This window comes from Pogona vitticeps, chromosome 3, assembly GCF_051106095.1.
Source record: "Pogona vitticeps strain Pit_001003342236 chromosome 3, PviZW2.1, whole genome shotgun sequence".
NCBI lineage: Eukaryota > Metazoa > Chordata > Lepidosauria > Squamata > Agamidae > Pogona > Pogona vitticeps.
The window spans coordinates 93,006,298-93,031,064 of NC_135785.1; the positions used below are offsets into that span (position 1 = coordinate 93,006,298).

Consider the following 24,767-nt stretch of genomic DNA (forward strand, 5'->3'; position numbering starts at 1 on the left):
CAATATGCATTGCAACCCAAGCAGAGAGTATTTTTTTTTTGCATACAGGAGCACAAGAGGGATAGGCTCTCATATACACCGCCTGCAGTTCTCCCCATGCCATAACATGCCCCTCACATTGACTACGGAAGTCTGAAAAAGCTGTGGAGCAGTTTTGCAGCACTAAAAAGGGCTTCAGGGGAAGGTCTAGAAACCTCAGCTCTTCTTTGAGAAGTAGAACTTAGCTTAGTGGATTTAGGTCTGTTTTGTTCATTCTGTACTGATTTTTATCAACTTGCCATGTTGGCTGGCTTGGATCTCTTGTATGGGAATAAAAACCAGAGTATAAGCCTTTTCACAAAAACAAATAAATAAATAAATAAATTTCCCATATCCTTCTTGAGATTTCATAGCAATTAAAATGTGGTCAACCAGTTCTTGCCTGGAAGTCGGAAGTAACAATACTTTCATTGTTGTCTCTGGATAGTTGTATGGGGAACTTTAAAAGATTTTAGAAGTAGTGCATAAGTGAGAAAGACAGAGAGGGAGAGAGGGGGAGAGGCTTGGAATGAGAAGATTCGCTCCACGTTCTTCTGGAACAGGCAGCTGGGAGTTAACACAGTACAGAACTTGGAGTGTGCAATGCTGAGCTTTAAATAAGAAACATAACCCTTCAGTCACTGTTACTTTGCAGATTGCTTTCTCTTCGTGGCAGTTACGTGTCAGAGCCAGTGATGCAGGCAGCAGACTTGGAGTACAACACTTGGATTTTGCAAGAAAAGCTTAAGAATATCTCTCTCTCTCTCTCTCTCTCTCTCACATTCTCTCATTTTGGCTTCGTGAAAGTTGTTTGCTTTTCAAGTTTGTGAAAAGTCATGGCCTGACCCAAACAGAGGTTTTCCATTGTCGCTGTCTGTTACTAAAACTGGAAGATCTGACAACCATACTACACAGCACATGGTGCATTATTTTAAAATGTAATGGGTGCCTTCTGCTTATCTTTCTTAATGGAACAGGGGTGGCCGGTGAGTAGGGGAGAAATCTAAAACAAAGCTGCAGCATAGGGATTAACTCTTTCTCTTTTGACTTTTTTCCCCAGCTGTAAATGCCTCTGAAATTGTGAAAAGTAGCAAATGGCCCTTAATAGGCTATTTGCTAATAGCAGGACCGGATTGTGTCTTTCGTTTCTCTGCTTAATGCACATAATACTTTGGCTCTGAATTGACTGATTAAACATCAGTCCTAAGATGCAGCAACAGAAGATTCCGTTTTACTTCCCTGTCATGGACAAAAATGGAAGGTATAAATATTTATAACAAGCCTAGTAGTTACAGGGAGATATCACTGGTAGCAGTGCACATGGGGAAAGTGTTCTTATTCTGTTCGTTTTGACTTTGGGTGTGTATGTTCCTCTTTCTTTCTTTCTTTCTTTCTTTCTTTCTTTGTATGTACTGATCTTTATGTATTACATGAAAGGGAAAACCTTGTTCTAGTTCCTTCATCCCAAATTCCCCATCTGTGTTTCCTGGACCTAGTCCTATAGAATCCTTAAAACTACTAGTGGAGAGGCATGGCAATAGAGAATTAATCTACTCCAAAACCAAGTAACAGTACATGAGAAAGAAAAATATTTTAAAACAGTCTCCACCAAAATAGACACCTTCAACAGAGTAAATACACAGGAAATTAATCAAATAATATTTTTTTAAAAAAAAATTAATCAGAGAAAATATCCCACACACTGGGGGGGGGGGGGAGATAGGAAAATTTAAAAAAATACTTGCAGTCCCATCTCCTTTCTCCCTAAAACCAATATAACTAAGCAGGTGATTAAAGAGAAAAATATAATCAAAGTCCTCCAACCAAAATGACTTGGATATGGGGAGATGTTTTCCACCACCACCACATGTCACTTCATGTCTTTTCTTCTTTGACTCAGTAGATAGGTGAGCCAGGGCCAAAGAAAGGCCCCAAAGAGGGAGAATCTCAAAAGAAATTGGAGTGGGAATCCGAACAATAATCTCAGGGAGGAGCAGTGGCAAAGAGATGCTGCCTGGCAACAGCAAATGCAGAAAAATCCCCTTAAAATTATGGAGGGAAAGGCAAAATGGACAGGATCCAAGATGGAGACAGGTGAACAGGAACTCAGCCTACAGTAATCCCACCTATGAGGACAAAGACTGAAGCAAATGAAACACTCTTCATTGAGCTCCAGGCCCCTCCACAGATTCAAAAAAACCTTTCCGCTGCCTCTGCTCATTCTGATTGGCTGTTAGCTGCCCTTGTTGGTCACATCACCATGTCTTTCAATAGCCATCACAATGCTATTGGGTTAAAAATTTATTAGGTAATTTGGCATACAAAAGTTTTGGAGAATTTGGTTAATTCTTTTAAATTCTTTTTATAGTTAGCAGAACATGTACAAAAACAACAACTGCAAAGGGAGAGAGAACAGCTTTAAGTCTTAGTAGCCCACCGCTATTCACAGTGACTAGCACTTTATATGTTAAAAACCACTCTGTAAGCATTTAAGTAAGAAGAAAGGCATCTTTACTTACGTTTGTGATCAGTAGTTACAATCACAAGAATAAAAGGAAACAAGGAGTTAGAGTCTCTGCAGTGTGGGAGGGACATATTTATGCTACATGGTCAGAGACCAGCAAAGGTGATAGAGACTAACAGTCAAAGGAAGAGAAACAAACAAAAAGGAAGAGGGAAGAGGCAAGCCTGAGGCCAATAGGTTAGTGGGAAAAGGGAATCCCTTTGGGTTCTAAAAGCCTCCCTCTTGGTGATACACAGTATTAGAAAGCAGGCAGGATTGTTATTGTTGCAACAAAAAAGTGAAAGGAAGGTTTGATGTACAAAGGGTAAAAAAAAAAGTTATATAAAAGTAAAACATGAAAAGGGAAAAATTGACACTTTGGTGTTTTTTCCCTTTGGTTAAAACACAAAAATCCCATTCCGTAATCATTGGTATTTATGCTAAGCCTGGGAAAACCAAATACATCACCCTGTTTGCCAGTTTTGTTTACTTGTGTAGCTGACGAGATTGTTAATTTCAGGGAAGTTTTCATCAAATGTAGAAACTACTTTCTTCCCATTCCTCTTATACAGATATTTAGATTGATACCACTTTACAAATTACTGCAAAACCGATCCCTTTATAACTCTAGTAATGCAATCTCCAGATCATTTTTTTTCAGTCAGTCTTAAAATCTATGGAGCATATGGTATTCATAATTGTAATACATCTGGCTTGAGCATGCTTTTCATTTTCTTGGACTAAATATATTGCTTCCCCAGACTTCATGTAGAAATATGGATTTAATTTTTTAAAAAGTTAAGAACAAAAAAAATTTGTTTATTGCATCAGTTTCTGTTTAGAAGTGCGGGGTTTCAATTACAGTCATGTGATTTTTCACCAGAATACAAATGCAATGTTTTTTGGATGTGTTTGTTAGTAACGTGGTACCTATGCTAAGTTTGGTGGAGAAGTATTTTGTGGTTTAGGGAACCCTAGAGGAAACTTGGGTACAGACATGTTAACCAGAGCTTTGGATGTTGTTGCTGTTTTTAAGTACAGTAATGCTTTAAGAATTACTTAAAAACAGCAACAATATCCAAAGCGATACTTAATATTTAAGTAATACTTTAAAGTAATACTTAAGTAAGCAAAATTATCTTTTCACAGTAACTTGTCACCTATATAGCATTGTATCTTTTAATGACTTTTTGATTTTTTTAAAAAAATGGCAAGTGATAAATAAATAAATAGCCAAAGCATGTCCCAAATCCCCACAAAATGACCTCCCTATCCATGTTTTAGTAGCACAGTAATAAGCAAGCGTTACCTATAAAAAATAATGATTCTATCAGTTGGCACGTTACTTTTATGAAGCAAATATGTTACTATTTTGTTACCCTTAAAGCAGTGCATTTACAAGTGACGTTGTTTCTTGAAACACATTACTTTCAAGCTCTGATGTTAACTAGAACATTGCCACAATCATTTAGAAATAAATCCATATCATATGCAACTTCATTTACATACAGGTGCAGGGGCTGTAAACAAATGATAATTTTAGCAGAACTGTAAGTAAGTGTGAGCGAGGTTTCATTTCCTTTTATGTCCACCTGCATTTTGTTGTTCACTATCTTATATATAAAAATGGGAAATTTGTTTACTGAAAACAGAAGTAGAATAAACATATATAACATCACTTTTTTCTTAATTCCCTTGAGGGGACAGTGTTTTTCTCCAGCCTGAAACACTTGTTCCAAGCCCCAAATATTTGCAAATGAGCTCTAATCATTGCACAAAATGCTTAAATCTGGATTGGTATACACAGGGGACCGTTTCACTTAAAGAGAGATAAGGACAAAGACTTGCTCTTTTAGACGTTGGGTAAACAGTCTAGTGCAGCTGCAAATAAACTTCCATGGCAGTACGATTCTGTTTTAAGCGGTTCTGCTCTGTATTGGCATTGCCTGTTCTTATTGGCTGTTGTTTAGCTCCGGTAGAGCTTTAATCACCTTAGGTTTCCACTGAGTTTCTATTGTCTTATTTTATGTTTAGCATTACAAACGCTTATGCGTAGCTTTAAACATACTGTCATTTCTCCAGAGTCCTCCAGACTGAATGGCATAAAAAGCCTAAAGTAAGATGTAAGATGTATAGTAAGATGTAAAGTTTTTTGCAGGGTTCCATCTGTGCAAGTGATATGAACTGATGCGGTTTTATGGTGGCTTTTTCCATTTCCATTTGCCCAGAATATCCCTAGTGAATTAACATTAACAGTTACAAATGAGCAAGTGCTGGTGCTTCCGCACCAAAGGAGATGTGCCAGGAAGTGGGAGCACAAGACTGTCTGTCTGTCTGTCTGTCTGTCTGTCTGTCTGTCTGTCTGTCTGTAAAGCTTGTATATTGCCCAGTTAGTGGACAGGCACTCCTCTAGGCTGTATTGATATATTGCTTATAGTGGGGGGGGGGGTAGTGCCAAAGAATGCTCCAACTCCCGTACAATTGCACTCATTTCACACGCTAGCAAGGTTATGCTCAAAATCCTACAAGGTAGGCTTCAGCAGTATGTGGACCGAGAACTCCCAGAAGTACAAGCAGGATTCCGAAGGGGCAGAGGAACTAGAGACCAAATTGCTAACATGCGCTGGATTATAGAGAAAGCCAGAGAGTACCAGAAAAACATCTACTTCTCCTTCATTGACTATGCAAAAGCCTTTGACTGTGTGGACCACAGAAAACTATGGCAAGTCCTTAAAGAAATGGGAGTGCCTGACCACCTTGTCTATCTCCTGAGAAATCTATATGTGGGACAGGAAGCAACAGTTAGAACTGGATATGGAACAACTGATTGGTTCGAAATTGGGAAAGGAGTACGACAAGGCTGTATCTTATCTCCCTGCTTATTTAACTTATATGCAGAATGCATCATGCGAAAGGCAGGACTGGATGAATCCCAGACCGGAATTAAGATTGCCAGAAGAAATATCAACAACCTCCAATATGCAGATGATACCACTCTGATGACAGAAAGTGAGGAGGAATTAAAGAACCTCTTAACGGGGATAAAAAAGGAGAGCGGCAAAAATGAAGCTCAACATCAAAAAAACTAAGATCATGGCCACTGGTCCCATCACCTCCTGGAAAATCGGAGGGGAAGATATGGAGGCAGTGACAGATTTTACTTTCTTGGGCTCCATGATCACTGCAGATGGTGACAGCACCCACGAAATTAAAAGACACCTGCTTCTTGGGAGGAAAACTATGAGAAACCTAGACAGCATCTTAAAAAGCAGGGACATCACCTTGCCAACAAAGGTCCACATAGTCAAAGCTACGGTTTTTCCAGTAGCAATGTATGGAAGTGAGAGCTGGACCATAACGAAGGCTGACCACCGAAGAATTGATACCTTTGAACTGTTGTGCTGGAGGAGACTCTTGAGAGTCCCCTGGACTGCAAAGAGAACAAACCTATCCATTTAAAAGGAAAACAAACCTGAGTGCTCACTGGAAGGACAGATCTTGAAGCTGAGACTACAATACTTTGGCCATCTGATGAGAAGAGAAGACTCCCTGGAAGAGACCCTGATGTTGGTAAAGTGTGAAGGCAAGAGGAGAAGAGGATGACAGAGGACGAGATGGTTGGACAGTGTCATCGAAGCTACCAACATGAATTTGACCCAACTTCAGGAGGCAGTGGAAGATAGGAGGGCCGGGTGTGCTCTGATCCATGGGGTCACGAAGAGTCAGACATGACTTAACGACTAAACAACAAAGGATTATGTCTCCTCTTTTGCCATTGGTCATTAATTGCATACCATCAAGTCAATTCTGACTAATGGCAACTTTTTCCTGGGTTTTCTAGGGACATAGCACTCAGAAGTAGTTTATCATTTCATTCTTATGGGCATACCTTGGGATTGTGAAGCTTGCCCAATGCTACAGAGGTTGGCTAAGAAGTTGTATATTACTATTTACTTGTTAAAAGAATGACAGTCCTATTAAAAAACTACTGCAATTTGTAGAATACCAAGATCTGTATAAAGCCAACTTTAGAACCATCAAATTCTAAAGATATGAATATTAGCATAAACATTCCCAGAAACAAACAAACAAAAATGGAGATATAACCTATTCCAGCCATGAGCAAGCAGTGGTCAAGCCTATATAAATAGACAAAGAAGCCAGCTGGCAGCAGACAGCATACCCTGCTGGGTGTGAACAGATCTCACTTTGCAGGGAGATCAATAGAGTGGATGCTAATATTGAGAAGGCTTTCTGTTTTTTCCCCATCCCAGTGCAGTATTTCAGCCTGCCAGGAAGTAAAAAGGAATGTGAGAGATTTTACTTGGATAAGAATAGAACAGACGATTATCAGGTGCTGTTCTAATGAAATGTTCTCAAACAGCCCTCAACCGTACAAAGAAACCATGGTTGGTTTCTACTGGCTCTCTCACTTGGGTTCTCTTTTCAGGGAATGCCTTAGCCACAGTCCCCCCACTCTCTCATTAGCAGAGCAAAGCAGGGCTCTTGGACATCTGCAAATCAACAGCAGGTAGGAAGGACACATTGGGCTTGTTTAGAGAGTTGCGGCGTTTGACAGCTGGGAGCGCAAGAATCTGAACAGGGGGAGGGCTTCTGCCAGAGGGGAAGTGGCAGCAAGGGGTCTTTTTGGAAGATTTATTTTCAGAACAGAAAGATGCAAGGGGCAGATGTTGATGGATGCTCTCAGCAGCTGCTTTTCCTAGGCAGGATGGAGAATGCAAAGAGGAGGAGGCCCCCTGCCTCCCCCCCCCCATTGTGCTCATAGTCTGGTGGAGCCTTATTCATATAACAACGCAGAATAGCCCTCAATCCCTTAATGTAAACACCAGGTCTCCATATGCCAAGAGTCCCACATATTTCCTCAGTTTAGAGGGAGGGGGAAAGCCCACTCAAAAGATTGTATGAGCTATGCTGCATATTTTCCCAGCGTGCAATCAGATGTCAAAGTACCCTCCTCAAAATAATAAATTGTGTTTTAGCTGTGCAGAGGTTTGCACATAACTTCTCTGACAGTGAAATGACATATAATAAGGGAGGGAAATGCCGTTTCTCCCAATAACACCATTGTTGGTGGCTCTATTGTTGATTCTGATATAGCAGAATCAAAGGGCAGGATGATGTGCATGATTCTACCAATTGTTCCCACTTCCTGCAAACCTTTACCAGATTGGTTTTAAAACTGCTGTTTCCAAAATTTGGAAATAAACTCAGCTGGAGAACACTTGTGAGGGACAGCTGATAAGCGCAGTCATGGAAATAATTAAGTCTCCTCTCCATCCTCCCATTCTTTTTATATCTGTCCCTTGAACACTCCTCAACTCTGCATTTCAGTTATTTCATCAAAAACAGACTTGGAAATGGGCTCTGTTCAACATAAGGCCCAGTTCTATTGGATGCTCTATATAGGCAGTAATTTTGGGGTTACAGTGCTGCCTCGCATGAATTCGTGGTGACTTTTTTTGAGCAATGTTGTGCTTCCCAAAACTATTATTCCTATGGGCAATTTTAACTGGATGATGTTTAGGTCATTGCCTCACAAGACAGTTTTTTAAAACCATGTTTTGCAAGACAGTTCCCCCCCCCCCAATTAGAACACATTAATTACATAAGACCTACTTTTTTATCCCAAAAAATATATGCTGCTTCCTGGAAAAATACCAGGATACAGTTTCTCCCCCACTTTTTTGTGATATAATTAATGTGTTCTAATTTGGGGGGGGGGGGAACCATCTTGCAAAGCATCGCCAATGGGGCTATGGTTGCAAATGTAAATGATAGAGAGTGATGAAAATAGCCAGAAACCAAAGGGTAAAGTGATTATTAAAAAAAACAGGGAAATCATAAATGTAAACCTCTCATTAACATAAATTATGCAGCTGAGTTCCCCACATTTGGGGAAATCACACAGATCAGCAACACACCCCAAGTGTAATGGATGAACCTCCCCCTAAGAAAACCATTTTTATGACATGGTATTTCTCTTACAAGGTATGAGTTGGAATAGCCCTTGCATCTTCTACCCCATTCTGTCCCCTAACCCCCCAAGTCATGGTGACCCCCTGGCTGCACCTCCCACTCAGTACAGGGCTGCACAGCCCCAGTCCTGCCAGAGGCCAAGAGAGGTCCTCAGTGTTTTGGGGTGCCCTGCGGGAACCCCCATCAGGGGCTATGTGTTCCTCCCACAATCCTCTAGTGCACAGGTATTAGCATAAGGTATTAGCATATGCTAATTGTGGGCGGAACACCTAGCATTAGCTAGGTGTTCCTCCCACAATCCTATAGTGCACAGGTATTAGGTAAAGGTAAAGGTTCCCCTTGACAATTTTTGTCCAGTCGTGTTCGACTCTAGGGGCGGTGCTCATCCCCGTGGTCACATGGCCAGTGCGACTTAGACACGGAACGCTGTTTACCTTCCCACTGAGGTGGTTCCTATTTATCTACTTGCATTTGCATGCTTTTGAACCGCTAGGTTGGCGGGAGCTGGGACAAGCGACGGGCGCTCACTCTGTCGTGTGGATTCTATCTTACGACTGCTTGGTCTTCTGACCTGCAGCACAGGCTTCTGTGGTTTAGCCCGCAGCGCCACCACCTCCCTCTAGCTCATGCTAAAAATGGTTTCCCCAGGGGGAGCCTCATCTGTTGCACTTGGGGTGTGTTGCTGATCCCTGTGATTTCCCCAAATGTGGGGAGCTCAACTTCATAATTTATGTTAATTGGAGATTGCACTTGTGATTAACCCTGGTTTTTCTAAATTCCTTTTTATCTCTTTTTTTCCTCATTAGGACCTATTTCAAGGGTAGCAAGTCCTGATGATGTTTTATATTCCATTCTTTCTCTTTTTCCCCTCTGTGGTAAAGGATCAGGGCAAATGGAGTTATCATTGTCAGGAGCCAGGGGGCTGCTTTGATTCCTTTTATCCTCTTTCTTTGTTGCTGGAGAGAGAAAGAGAGGCAAGGCCATCTGAGACCCCTTGAGTTTTCAAAGGCAGTGCAGGTGAGGGGATTGCTTTTCCCCAAGATGGTATGGGGAACTGTGTTTTGCAAGATGATGTTTTCTATGGATAATTTTCACAAGAAAGTGATTTTTCCCCAATTGGAGTGCATTAAATAGATTTCAATGCATTCTAATGGGGAACTGGGTTTCACAAGATAATGTTTTTGCAAGAGAGCGATTTCCATGGAATGGATGAATTAAAACCGTCTTGCGAGGCACCACTGTATCAGCGCAAATAGCTGATGACCCCTATCTATAGCACCCCTTGGGCTCCAATTCTAATTTGGTTTATGACTGCAGGACACTTTTAGGCTTCTATAAAAATGATGGCTTTTGGAGCAGCTTTGCTGTTCCTGATCAGTGGCTCTCATCTAGTGGTACATGTATCACAGGTGGGACGTAAACATAGTCTAGGTAGAACAAGCTCATTTCATAACCATTACTACAAATTTACTCCCATGCAGCCGCCTTCTCATCTTGCAAGTGTGTGCCTGATCCTACTTACTACATACTCTCCACCTTTGATCTCTTAATATGCTAGTAGTAACTGTGAACACTTAGTATTTTCTCCTAAACCTGTTTCCCCTCATCATCAATGTACAATTACAACGATAAAGGGCATCTACTGATACAAATGTCCTCCTTTGAAAAAGCAGACTTCTTGTTGCTTTCCATCATGGTATTTGTTGGCATATAGGATTGTAAATGTGGAATCAAGGCTCAGGCATTTTGGACTTCACCTCCCAGAATCCCCAGGCAGCAGGGCCAGTAGTCAGGGATTCTGCAAGTTGAAGTCCAAAATATCTGGGGAACCCACAGCTGAGAACCCCTATTCACTATACAGTAGTAAGGCTGTTAGTGGATTATTACAGAGGGTTTCCTTCCTGCTCCTAAAACCTGGGGGAGGGGGAGTTACACATTGAAAGTGGGTGGCATAAGGACTCAAACTCTGCGAAGAGTTAGTTTCAAGACTTATTGCATTATTCCAACAGCAAGTAAGCAATGATTTTAAAAGCTTTTCTGAAGGTTGATGGATGGCGTTGTCTGCAAGCTAGGTTTGTATATTAGATTGGTGGTTGTTCTTGCAACTTTATTCTTATTACTATTGTTTACTCTTGAACAAAACAACCCCACCACTGTTTGGATTTTCATCTCTTTTTTAAGGGGGAGTTGTATTGTAGTGTATTGCAATCAAGAGTTTTATACTTTTACATTAAGATGTGATTTTGAGTTTGCTGAGCAGGAGACTTACATTGTTTGGAGGGCTTACAGTGTCTAATTTCCCAGTTTTCAGTGCATCAAATGGCCGCACAGATGAAACTTACACTGCATCCCCTAACAAGACCCATCCCTTTGTATGTCTCATTACTCCTGCATCACACCTTGGAACACCGCTCAGATGAGGACTGAAGATCTGTCCTCCCCTCCTCCCTCCAGTTTCTCTTCCCTCCTTCCCGACACTGCTTACTTTCAACATCTCATAAGAACATAACATAAGAAGAGCCCTGCTGGATCAGGCCAAAGGCCCATCTAGTCCAGCTTCCTGTATCTCACAGTGGCCCCACCAGATGCCTCAAATTATGAAAGCAAAATATTCCTGAACAATTGTGTATTTTGCATCTGCTTCTGCACAGTTTTTGAACATTTTTGTTGGCCCATAAAGATATCACTTCAGTAGGAATTTGTACTAAAAGTATATCACTTCAAGTGCTCACAGACAGATACAACAGGGAACAAATATGATGATGTATCAGTCTATCAATTCTTGTTGGGCAACAAGACTGACTTTCTCTTTTACTGCAGCTGTGATACAGTACAGTATTAGATCTTTTCCAGGTTTGAAGGCTGTACCAGCTTTACTTGCAGAGAAGAATGGTCTTTCTGTAGTATTAATTGCCTGGGAAGCTGATACATAACGTAGTCCCTTTGTTCCCTCCACTATGTGTCTTTGTCTTGCAGCCTAGAAGAAGGTGTCAAAAAAACAAGCAGATTAACTAACCATGTGCGCTGCCACCAAAACATAAAATACAAATGTGATGAGAAGGTAGAGGTTGAATACAGAAAAAGTTAATGAGATAAGCAGCTGTGGCAGCAAATAAAGGCAGAAGTGGAGCCACAAACCCAAATCACACATTCTGTAGAATCTTAGCATTACGGATTGCATACTTTTTATTCAGGGTTGCTTGTGATCTTGACAGATACCCCACCCCCCACAAGCCTTTCCTGTTCTAGAAATAATAAAAGAAAGAAAAGTATGTCAGGTAGAGGGCTAGCCTTGATGTACCAGTTCTTTTGATGTACCACTTTTCTGTGCTCAAGATGTTTGGTTTGGTTTTGTAAAAATGAGAGGATTTTCAAGCATTCAGTTTTCCTACTTGCAGGTAGAAGTAGTACTCTACTAGTACTCTACTAGCTAGAATGACACCATTCTAGCTAGTAGAGTACACATTCTGGTGATCATATTGTTTGGTACAGAGGGGAAAAAGTCAACAAGTTTCTGGCCATCTTTCACCAACCTAGTGCCCTACGAGTGTTTTAGATCATCCTCCCTGAGCACTGACTACTGGCACTGCATAGCGTGTTTGTGCAAAGCAGCTAGAGGACACTAGTTAAGGAATGCTAGTGTGCACTCAGAGGAAGCCCTATACTAGCATTTCACAATGATCTATCTATGAACGCAATCCATATTATTGGTTTGACTTGGTAAATCCTAAAGGATTTGTGTCCAAGCTATTTGAGTGGCCATATTAATATTCATTTAATATTGTAAGCTGCCTTGGGTCTTCTTGAGGAGAAATGAGGGTTATAAATATTTTGAATGAATGAATGAATGAATGAATGAATGAATGAATGAATGAATGAATGAATGAATGAAATTTCCCTATAAGAGCCTGCCTGAGGCCCAGGACATTTCACACAGTGAGCCCCCCCCCCCCCCCCGGTTTGGGAAGAGGTGTACAAAGCCTTTTAATATGAAGAATGGCATGAAGAAACATTTATTTAAATGCCTAGAACGTATGGTAGTCATGCACCACTGGCAGAGGTGAGGCACCCTATGAGATGAACCCTGGGCCAAATGGCCCTGCCCACCCACTCCATAGGACCTGCAGGTACACTTGGTGAGGTCTCAAGAGTGGGCCTTCTCGTGGTTGTTGTCTGGTTGTGAAGCTTCCTTCCAGAGGAGACCAGGCTCTCCCTTTGCTGCAGGCACAGATATTCTTTTTAGACAGCCTATTAATAAGTAGGTTGCTACTAAGCGGTTCGAAAACATGCAAATGCAAGCAGATAAATAGGGACCACCTCGGTGGGAAGGTAACAGCGTTCCGTGTCTAAGTCGCACTGTCCATGTGACCACGGAAGATTGTCTTCAGACAAAACGCTGGCTCTATGGCTTGGAAATGGGGATGAGCACTAGAGTCGAACACGACTGGACAAAAATTGTCAAGGGGAACCTTTACCTTTACCTTTGCTACTAAGGAAACCCTGAAAAGGGTTGCCATAAGTCAGAATTGACTTGATGGGACATAATTATTATTACCAAGGAGGGAGTTGGGGTATATTAAAAAATCTTTTAAGCATGGTTTTAAATTGTTTTAGAGTGGTTTTAACCAGTACATCTTCATGAGTAACACGTTTAACTACTTTCATATTGTAATTTATTGTATTTTTAATTGTTTTAATACTTAAGTGTTGCAGTTCTTTGTAAACCATCTTGTGTCTTTCTGCTAAAAGAAAAGCAGGGCATAAAATGAGCAATTAAACAAATAAAATAATGAAGTAACCCCTTATTATCCAAGGCAGTAATGGGCAAGTTATGACCTGCAAGCCAGACGCTGTATTCTTATTCCTCTCCATCTCTCCCCCTCCCCCAAGGATGAACACTTTTGGGGCTGCATATGTACAGGAAAGTCTTAGCTATTGTTTGCCTGTAACATCTGCAATATTTTGCTGAAGCCAGTTTAGTTCTTGGGTTGAAATGGGCTCCCTGCCATTGGAATCTTTATTACAAAGGTCAAATAAGACAAATGCTTGACATAGAAAACAAAGCATAGGAAAACTGCATGAATATTATGTGCAGGTGAGCATAGGAGGCAAACATCAGCACACCTAAACATCTCTTTCATCTAAATACGCATACAGAAAGCCCACTGATATGCCATTTCTCCTCCCCCTTCACCCTTTCTCTCTATAGGGCAACAGGAGAGCAACCCTGAGAGCATTCTAGATAACCAAAGGACAACGGGGGAATTGAAAGGAGACTTTTTCCTCCCTCCATGAGGAGCAAAGTCCTTTCTTCTGCAAACTCTTGAACACAAAATCTTCTCTCCATGGATAAAGGACACATATTACCTCAAGACTTCTGGGAGTTGCTTCACTGCCTCAGGATGAAGACCAAGTATGCTGTCTTCCTGGTCTTTGTGGTAGCCCTTGTCATAATTGAGAAGGAGAACAACATCATATCAAGGTAGGGAGAAAAGAAGAACTATGGTGGAAGAAAAGCTTTCTCTGGATCCTAGGGTAGCCATGATCATCATCATCATCATCATGTGTCATCAAGTCCTTTCTAACTGATGGCAACCCTTTCCCTGTTTTTCTAAGTATACTCAGATGTAGTTTACCATTTTCTTGTGGGAGTATTCTGGGACTGCACAGCTTGCCCAAGGCCACACAGGCTGGCTCTCCCCTGCCCCCAGAGGCAAAGTATGGAATCACAGTCAGGTGCCCAACTCACTGAACTGTCCTTCCACTGTATCTTACTAACCTTTCAGGGCTCAACGTTGCTGCCAGCCTTTTGGGACAACGTAAATATCTGCTGTTCCCAGTCTGAATTAAGATGTCTTTTCATACGAGGAATGCAGCCAGGTTCCTATAGGTCAGCAATGGTGAACCTATGGCACGCGTGCCACAGCTGGCACACAGAACCCTTTCTGCGGGCACGCGAGTCATAAGTCGCCGGATCACTACTCCCCCTCCCGCGCACAGCCAAACCAGAGAAGGCAGCTGCAGCTGCGGCGCTGACGCTTTGACAGGTGGATCCGGAGCAGCTGGTGGTGCCAGCAGATCCAGAGTGGAGTCTCAAGGCACCTCTCAACCCAGGATTCCCCCTTCTGCCACCACTTCTGGTTCCGCCACTGCCACTTCCAGTTTCGCCACAGCATGCCGCTCACTGGGGTCCGCCCCCCAGTTTGGGCACGTGAGCCCAAAAAGGTTCACTGCCCCTGCTCTAGGTTTTTAAAAAACACCTTCACCTCAACAAATACACAGCAGTAAGTTACTTGAGCTAAATCAGCCAAATACAGAGTTAATTCTTTTTAAAGAAACGACTCTCTTAGAAAGCAGAGGAGTTTCACAAAATCCTGCCTTTCCCCTCCTTGCTCAATAAGGTGCATTTTTCTACCCAGCTCCAAATTGTATAGGAGCTCTGTACTTCTTTGCATTTGGTCACCTTCCCTTATATTCATAGCCATTTCAGAAAATGGATGTAACACTTTCTGTTTGAAGAAGAGAATCATCATGATATTATAATGGCAAAGACAGAGGGGGTGGGGGATTGTTTGGGGTCCCCCTTCCCTCCTTTGGCCCTTGAAAATGTGTAAAATATATGATGTGGCCCTCACACCGAAAAGTTTGGAGACCCCTGATCTAGCCCATTCTTGTTAACTCTGACTGGCAGTTCCTCTCTGTATTCAGGCAGGATAACTTTCTAGCCCTAGCTACAGATCCCTCGTATTCTGTGATGGTCTCTCATCCAAGACCTAACTAGGTCTAACCCTGCTTAGCTTCTAAAAGAAGACTAGATTCATATGTTTTGAGTGATACAGAAGTATATACCTAGGTGGCGTTGGATTTTAGACTGTATTCTGGCAGAACATTGGGATTATTTTGAAAATCAGGGGTTCCATTTTAAAGATCAGAATTAGCAAGCACTCATTCATTTAGGAAAAAAGATCAAGTGCTGCTGTCTTCCCCTGAAATGTGAAAATGCAGGAAAACTTAGGTTATGTTCCTGGCAGAATTTAGAAATACAGTAGTGCCCCACTTGATGACAATAATCCATTCCAGGAAAATCACTGTTAAGCGAAATTGTCGTCAAGCAAAATAATAATAATAATAAAAAACTTTGGAATGCATTGAAAACCGGTCAATGCATTCCAATGGGGAAATACCTCATCGTCCAGTGAAGATTGCCCATAGAGAACTGATGATCAGCTGTTTAAAAACGCTGTGTTCCGAAGCAGGGGTCCGGAAAGCAGCCATTTTGAGAAGAGAGGGAAGCCATTTTACGAAGGGAAGCCATTTTGCAGGGCCGGAAAAATTGTCATTTAGTGAACAAATGGTTCACGAAGCAGACTCCTAATCAACGTCAAGCAAAAAAAACCCATTGGAACCATTGTTTTGCGATCGCAAAAAAGTCATCGTTAAGCGATTTTGACATCATGTGGGGTAAGCGTCAAGCGGAGCACCACTGTATTATTTTTTGAGCTTACAACTCTTGAAACCCTTCAGCCAGGAGTGACTGTGTGCCATCCTGGCTGAGGGATTCTGGGAGTTGTGGCCTCAAAAGCTATTATTCTGGGTCATGTTTTTGGTTCTTAGTATGAGCCAACAGCAAGGCCCAGCAAGCATGGGGGCTGTGTCATCTACAGCTTGAATGTGTTCCCTAAAATATTCTCTGAGTTCCTTTGTAACCCATACATTTCTGTGGCAGTGGGTTGACAGGCAACTCGGTGGGGAACACCTCATTAGGGAATAGGTGAAAACACTGAGTTGCTTCTTTGTGAAAAACAGCCACTGAAGTAATTTCAGAACTGCAGATACAGTCTCTCTTGTAATAGTCTTGATGATTTTGTTCTCTTCCTCTATAGGGTGTCAGACAAACTAAAGCAGTCTCCACAGTCCTCGATGGAAGCTAATAGCACAGACTCTGGCTTAGTGCTGTCAGAAAATGGTTCCCTCTTATCCTTCAATGAGCTGGATTTGGCTTTTTCCCAGCTCAAAAGCCATCTTCAGAATGTCACTTCGCAGCTTGGAGAGACAAGAGGACCTTTGCCAAGACCCGTTAAAGGGACCCGGAAACATGTTCTCTTAATGGCTACGACTCGCACTGGTTCTTCCTTCGTAGGGGAGTTCTTCAACCAACATGGCAGTATCTTCTACCTCTTTGAGCCACTGTGGCACATTGAAAGGACTGTCTCCTTTGAGCCTGGAGGTGCTAATGCTGTGGGGTCAGCCCTTGTCTACAGGGATGTTTTGAAGCAACTTTTCCTCTGTGACCTATATATTTTGGAGAACTTCATAATTCCATTCCCTGAGGATCACCTGACTCCCTTTATGTTCCGCCGTGGTTCAAGCCGCTCTCTGTGTGAAGAGCCTGTCTGCACCCCTTTTGTCAAGAAAGTATTTGAGAAGTACCACTGCAAGAATCGCCGCTGTGGCCCCCTAAATGTAACTCTGGCTGCAGAGGCCTGCCTGCACAAGGAACACATGGCACTGAAGGCAGTGCGGATTCGGCAGCTGGAGTTCTTGCGCCCTCTTGTTGAAGACCCTCGCCTGGACATGAGGATCATTCAGTTAGTACGGGACCCTCGGGCAGTGCTGGCTTCTCGCATGGTTGCTTTCTCAGGTAAGTATGAAACCTGGAAGAAATGGGCTTCTGAAGGCGCAGCGACCCTCAATGAGGAAGAGGTACAGAGGCTGCGAGGAAACTGTGAGAACATCCGGCTCTCAGCTGAACTTGGTCTGAAGCAGCCAGCATGGTTGCGGGGTCGCTACATGTTGGTCCGGTATGAGGACATTGCCAGGTCACCTCTCCAAAAGGCCAAGGAGATGTACAGATTCACTGGCATCACCATCACCCCACAGGTTGAAGACTGGATCCGGAAGAACACTCAGGCACCTCAGGATAGCAATGGTATCTACTCCACTCAGAAAAACTCTTCTGAACAGTTTGAGAAATGGCGGTTCAGTATCCCCTTCAAACTTGCCCAGGTGGTACAGGATGTCTGCAGTCCCGCCATGAACCTGTTTGGCTACAAGTTGGCCAACAGTGCTGAGACACTTACAAACAGATCTTTTAGCTTGCTAGAAGAGAGGAGGACCTTCTGGGTCACGTAAAGGTGGAGTTGGGGTTGGTGGGTTTTTTTTTTAAATTGTAGCATTTTGTGGAACTGAACAAAAGACAGAACACCAGAAATTGCTGGAGAAGGAACACATAGCAGAATAAGTTGATGGAGAAGCTAACCATGGCTAGCTTGCCTCACACATCTGCTCTTTCTGTGCTCTTCTTGGTTTACACAAGGTGCGTTCTGCGTTGCTGACACATTTGAGGCTTCTTGATGGATTATAAGGTGGCCCAATGTTGACATGAAGAAGACTTCAGAAGTTGGCACAGTGTAGAGTGTGAATACTGGTTTCTAATTTCTCTACCTCATGTCAACATCCTCCTTGCTGGAGGCACAGTCCATTCATGAAAAAAATGTCCAAAGAGAAATAATTGTATATTTTTCAAGATACTTTTTACCTTTTAAAAAATGCTGTTTCATCCTGCTGAGAAGATGTTATGAAAGCAGAGTATTGCACTGAAATTGCCTAAGGCAGCCTTAAAAAAACTTATCACAGTGATATCTGGGAAAGGTGTGGAGAAATGGAGAAGGAGGAGGAAGAAAAGCTCTTTAACAGAACTGCCACAAAGGAATCTGACTGCTTTGTCATTTAGAAATAGGACACTTTGTATATGTTGTACTTCAGATCCTCAGATGAATTTATGCCTTGTTTCAGTGAGAGAAGATGTGACTGGTTCACATAAATCTCCAGAAAGGAAATACATGGACCGAAGCCAAAGGTGGTGACTCTACCTACAGTAATTAGGGTATTTCAGGCTACACCACAAACAGTTTCATGCAATTACTGTGTTTTGTTTTGCTTTGCACCTAAGCCTTTGAATGAGTGTCTTTTTAAAAAAAAACAATCTATGAAAACAATCTTCAAGAGGATGGTATAGTATTAATCCTGTATCCCTAGAGATCAACTTTCCTCAGTGCCATCCATCTAGTAGTCTCCCTCCCTACCACTCACCCCCCCCTCTTTTTTAACTTTGCTGTCCAGCTTTCTCACTTGTCTCTGAATCAATTGTTACTGAATCTCATCCAGTGTCTGGAGGCAGTTAAGAGATAATAGCTGCTTTCTCATCCACTGATAGAAGGCTGTGATTTTTAATTATATTCTCCTACCCCCACCAATACCCGATAATTGTTTTTGTGTTCTCCAAAGTGCTGGTTGGAAACTGCCAATAATTCTTCTCTGAAATTTGAGAGGGGAATTGTTTTGTATAGACCAAGCTGTTGAAGCACAAAGAGGAAGAAATGAAAGGCCAGTGTAGGCAAATAAATGAAGCTAGTATTCAATGGAAATGGTGTCTGCAACAGCAACTATGGTTTTTTGATCACAGAATCCATCTTATACATTTCTGGTTGAAGAGTTTGGAGGAGCAGGGTGGATTTTATTTAATTTTTTTTGCTTCAAGGACCTGCAATCCAGAAGCAAACACCTAATGAATCTTTAGCACACCTCTGGCACTGCTGTTCATCCGAAGCACTCATTAATGTACTTACACTGCCTGGAATGTGTGGTGCAGACTAAGATTTGGAATTACATCCCATATGAATGAATGCCAGAAGAGAAGCTAGCTGCCTTAGTCTATGATTCAAGAAACAAAGAAGAGTCTTATGGCACCTTAAATATAAATATATATATATAATGGCATAGGTTTTCTTCAGGCAAGTAGGCTGAGAGGGGTACAGAGAAGAAAGTTTGCTAACATTAGGCCATGGTATACAAATGGTACCACAAAGTCTGTCATTTCTGTGCAGAGCCAAATATATAAAGCACAATCCATTAATAGCAGCAGTCCCTGGTGACATCTTGCACAGCTCATTTAACACCTAAAAAGGGACAATTTCTTCAGGTGTTGGGAAGGATTACCCCCCCATTTTAATGGACTAAGTTACATGTGTAGAATCATGCATTGTTTTAGGAGGGACACTAGAAGCTTCATCTGGCTTTGCTTGTCTTTTTGGGGAAAAATCATTCCGACAGAAGCTGTTAACAGTTAGGGCTTATAAAGCCATTTTTACAGGGTAGGGAGGGGGCAGATGTGGTGAACGAGAGACCACATTTATTTAAAGCCACTCAAAACAATGGAGAATAGCACACAACATGTTCCTGTTTCCTGCCATATAGTGAGTAATTGGGAACTGAAAATAATACATTACACACCAGTGGCCGGAAGGAATGTGTTATCCACTATGTCAGATGTGTTATGTATACCCAAAAACACTTGGTTCATCTTTTAAACAAAAATTTATGTGATGGTGTAAATAAAAACAGTCTGTTCCTGAATTTTAAAAAAAAGTGGTTAAGTTGCTTCTGGGATGCAGTTAACTCTTTCCAAAGTGCCATTCAAAGTTATAAGACACTAAGGCTCAAGCAATATGATATCTGCTTACCAAGGGGTAGGCTCCATCAAACTGGGCAAGACATACTGCTGAATAATACATGCATGTGTGAGAGAGAGTTTGTGCTATAAACTAGATTTCCTGCAGAAAACAGGGAGGGTCTAGATTGAGTGTGATCAGGTATGGGCAAAGTGTAGCCCTCTGAATGTTGGACTGCAACTCCTATTATCCCTCTCCATCATCGATGCTGGCTAGGGCTGATGGGAGTTGTAATCACATCTAGTGGATTGCATTTTGTCCATCCTGGTTCATACGGTTGCCTCAACTAATATTCACCTATTTGTTACTATTGGCTCTAGAAATGATTTAACTGTTTAACATTTAAAGATTATTGTATGTACAGTAGAGCAGCACAAATAACTCTTCCTTTTATTACCATCTGCCATAGAATCAGTCTGGATATTTGCTTGAATGGTAAGTGATTACTGTTCTTCCCAGGTTCACATGTTTAAGTGATCAAGTATTTAGGACAGTTACCAAGTGATTCATACAGTGTATGAACTCATCCTTAACAATTCAGGAAAACATTTCAATAAATCTGTTTATCCATTGCTTTCCCTGAAAGGGGGGTGGGGTTCTCCACTGCACAGGAGATTTGAGCATTAGTTCTTTGTACCTGTGGGTGTTAAAACAGCATACTTAAAAAATAATAGAAGTGACTCTAGACTGGGGGGAAAAGTTAAGTCAATGGTGATGTATCACCAGAAACAACAACAACAACTTGTGGGTCTTCGCTGTAAAAACATGTTCATGCTGCATTTGTCTTGCTCTCCCAAATTGTAAGACTTGTTGAATGCTACAGTATTCCAGTCACCTGAAGTTCCCATTCATAATTGTCTGGAGAAATGTGAGAGTCAAGCTGTGGTTCTCTATCTCCACCACTCCCTGTCTGCAACTTCTGTTCACATCACAAAGATTATTGCTGTGATCCTGTTCAATGCTAGGGACATAACACCGCCCCTTGACCAAACAGTGTTCATCTGATTTAACTATGCAGTTCTTTTTCTCTGCCCTGACGTGCCTGCAGGGGCAAAATGATGGGAGATGAAGTCCTGTTTTCTGTTCTGGAAGGAGTTTTAAAAATCACTAATGTCAGGGTTGGGGTAGTTCTCCCCACCCCGTTCTGGAAGCAGATAGGAGAAAAGGAATAACTTTGGATCATGTAGGTTCACCCAATGTGGCTTCTTTTTTGCCTTCTGGATTGTCAGAGGAGGCTTAGAATGTTTGGTTTCTCACTCAGTTCCACAAGTAGGGCAATTTGGAAACTCCTACAACTTCTCGGGTAAATTACCAGATTTCACAGAATTGCAACATGTCATGGTTTTAAACAGATTGAACCTTGGCTGAAAACCAGGTGCATTGTGTGTGATGTTACCTATGGGAAGCTGGCGTACAGCAGGTTCTAAACTTGGGTGCATATGACAAAACAAACACAAGTTACAGACTCTACACTTGATGGTGTGCTTTGCATTCTTCTGCCTACATTAGGGGAAGGGGACTTGAAATCTACCAGATGTTGGACTCGCACTCATATCAGCTCTGTCGGACTGTAGTGAGAGATGGCAACTACAATTCAACAACATCTGGAGGACCCCAAACTGCCCTCCCCTGTCCCCTACATGGTGACCTGTATTAATATTAGTTTTGAGTAATAAAGTGTTTCATATAGAAAGCCATCTGACCCATCTCTTGTATGTCACTCCGAAGAGACATGAGACCAACATTGCCCATTCCAAAGGCATTAATTAGTGCTAAGTAATTACATGGGAGTCTTTGTGTCCATGAAAAGATTTACAGAAGAGCTTTGCTTCTGAAACAAGATGTACAGAACAGATTAGCACTCCAATTTGTAGATAACTGCCTTCACTCCAAACATAAATTATTCTTTCTGGCTCATGAAACATTTCAGTCAACACTGAGTTTACTATGTGACAATGTATTGCATCTGCTGTTTAGGTTTGTTTGTGCTTTTCTATTCTGTTTTCAGAATTTCTCTGTTCTTTTCTAAAGTTATGCACAACAGCTGTGGCCTTTTATAAGTGGGGCCACTACGTCTTGACATCTCCACATTCTTCTTGTTTTGAAAGTTTCTGTTTTAATTTTTTTTTAAGTTGTAAACTGTGCAGAGAGTTTATTTATTGTATGAAAACAGATGAAAATACTTTATTAGAACGTTCAGCACTGCACAAGAAGAAATAAAAACAGAATGTTTCCCAAGAAACAGAGAAAGAAATACAATTAAATTAAGTCTGGTTAAAATAAAGCATGGTGCTTCTTCCTTTACTTGTCTGTAAAAATCTTTCAGAGGGGAGGAGGATTCTATTTAAAGGAAGGTACTGGGTAGGTAACAATTAAATTTATTTCTGCCTTCATAATCTTGAAGCTCTGAATAGCACTAATTATCTTAGTATAGTACTTGATAATGAGACTTTTCTCCTCACAATATTTTCTGTCTCCACTGTTCAACGTTATCTTTTCTGTTGAGTTTCAGAGCACACTGGCTTATTTCCTTTTTCCAGTGAACAAGAGAAAAATGTGGCCGCAATCACCTTAAATATTAGGAAGACGATCCAGGGTTTACAATTAAAGAACTGAAAATTTCCAGCATCTGTCCCACAGCACAGTCCTGAAGAAAAGAAGAGTATCATATACATTTTACCACATTAGAAAACACAAAGGAGACACAATTCATTGCATACCAAGGCTTTCTGAAACCAAATCATGGCCGCATCTGTGCTAGTCTGCACATGGAAGCTATATTTACTCTTCCCACATGAATGGCTGGATGTTCTCCAATCAAGTTAATATGTCTTCTAAATATTTTGGTAGGTGGCAAAGAAGCCATGTTGCCAAATTTCAATGTAGAGAACCGACCTTTCTCTATAAACATTTTACGATACAGCATGGAAGGTTGTTGCTGGCTTTGGGCTTTCCTCTTGTCTCCCACTGCTAAACTACCCCCCCATCCTTAGCTAAATATAGAAGTGACTTTAAATTGCACCCCCCCCCATGGAAGTTGTGGGAGGAATGGGAGAATGAAGACCTAAGCATTAGGGGGAAGTAGCAGCAGCCTCTTTCAGTCAATATAAAGACTAGTTTTCTAGATGACAAATTAGGCAATGGTGCAATGAAATGTTTGGGCTTAATTCCCCGAGAGAGCCATTACTTTTACATTTTGGCAGCTGAGGAAGCTCCAAGTCTTGAGAAGCTGCAGATATTTTTATAGATATATTTATTTTCGTTTATATTGACACTGCAGGCGAATAAGATGCTTCAGCACTTTGACTAAGTATAGTCCCTAGCAATCTTAATAGCGCAAATGGGGATGAAGTCCAGTCTTAACAGTGAACTCCAGTCTTACTGGAGGAGCAGACTCATGAATCGGGAGGGGGAAATGCAGCAGTTCTTGTGGGAACACACAAGATGTCTTTCTCCCCCATGGAGCTAGCCTGGGGGTAGACAGAGCCCCGTTCTCTCCTCAGTCAATCATCTGACCTTCATGAGCACAAGAGTGTCATTCAGGAGTAGTATATTTATTTAAGGAAGGGTAGTTTTTTTGGTTGTTGTTTTTTTTTTACAAAACTTGATTAACACATCTTCAGTCTAAAGGAGAGTTAAGATGGCCACTGACTTCTCTAAATTGAATTGGAATAGCAGCTGGCACTCTAGATTACACACACACACGCGCGCGCGCGCACACACACACACACACACACAAAGTGGGTTTCTGGCAGCACAGGCTTCCACCCTTACATGTTTTCTGTCAATCAACATGTTTGCTGTGTGCTAAGGCAGCAGCTCTCAACTAGAAGAACAGAAATTGCTGATGGGATGTTGAAGAAGCCTAGACTGAATTCAGAATTTTCATAATAGTTTCTAAGAATTCATTCTCCCTTAACCCCACATTCTGCTATAGGTTTTAGATACCACATCTTACTCACCCTACCTGGCATGGATTGTCTATCCATGACCTTCTGGCATGCTAAGAGTAACTTTTGACCCTCAGTGGCCAAAATCTTCTTTATGTATGTTTGATGACATTTTGTCTTGGGGAAGCATTTGGGAACCTCGGGATGGGAAGGAAGCCTTTAATCACCAAAACCCACTGCTGGATCAAGACTCTGAAATGCTTCCCAAGGGCAAAAATGAGCCCTAGGGAGTCTTGGGCTCTAAAATGGGGAGATAGGAAGCATTCAAATAATTTGAATTAAATTTACCAGTGGATGCTAATCAGCATCTATTGTGTAAAGTTACATGAAAGATTGAGCCAGTGTTACTCTTAATGACCCCATTCCCTGTGCGCACCAGCTAAGCCATAAATACATTGACAGCATTCTCCTATTTTATCTATCCTGTCCATAGAAGAATATGGAAGATGTAAAAGGTTAAGAACCACTGTTTTAAGGGATGGAGTTGGCCCAAAACAATAATGCATAAAACCAGTTCCTGTATCTCTTTTGCAAGTCTTAACAGACTCAGTGAATCAACGGTTGAATGGTTAAGTCCATATTTAATGTCAGTCGCACCAGTCTACTCTATTTGCGACTAGCCATAGGATACTGGCCACTGGCATCTTTTACGTATAGCATCCTGAAGCCAGTTGCTCAGAAGTGGTATAAAGCTGTTTTCAAGATAACTTTTAGAAGTATGTTTTTTGTTGATGTAGTTTACAAGAATGAAGGTATCCGCTATGCTTTCACTTAGTAGCATTAAAAAGG

General features: G+C 41.6%; 1 protein-coding gene and 1 non-coding gene across 3 annotated transcripts in view; one reads left to right on the top strand and one right to left on the bottom strand.

The window, feature by feature from the left end:
• The window catches only part of CHST3 (carbohydrate sulfotransferase 3), a 59,510-nt gene extending 37,183 nt beyond the window's left edge, over nucleotides 1-22,327 (top strand). For both annotated transcript variants that reach the window (XM_020813402.3, XM_078390819.1), the window contains exons 2-3: nucleotides 13,728-14,000; nucleotides 16,402-22,327. In XM_020813402.3, coding sequence (XP_020669061.2) covers nucleotides 13,864-14,000; nucleotides 16,402-17,650 — 1,386 coding nt within the window. In that variant the 5' untranslated portion in view covers nucleotides 13,728-13,863 and the 3' untranslated portion in view covers nucleotides 17,651-22,327. The remainder of the gene's footprint in view (nucleotides 1-13,727; nucleotides 14,001-16,401) is intronic.
• Nucleotides 8,372-8,538, bottom strand: LOC140706170 (U1 spliceosomal RNA). The gene has a single exon (XR_012085866.2). It is a non-coding gene; the product is annotated as a U1 spliceosomal RNA (small nuclear RNA).
• Nucleotides 22,328-24,767: the final 2,440 nt, after the last annotated feature.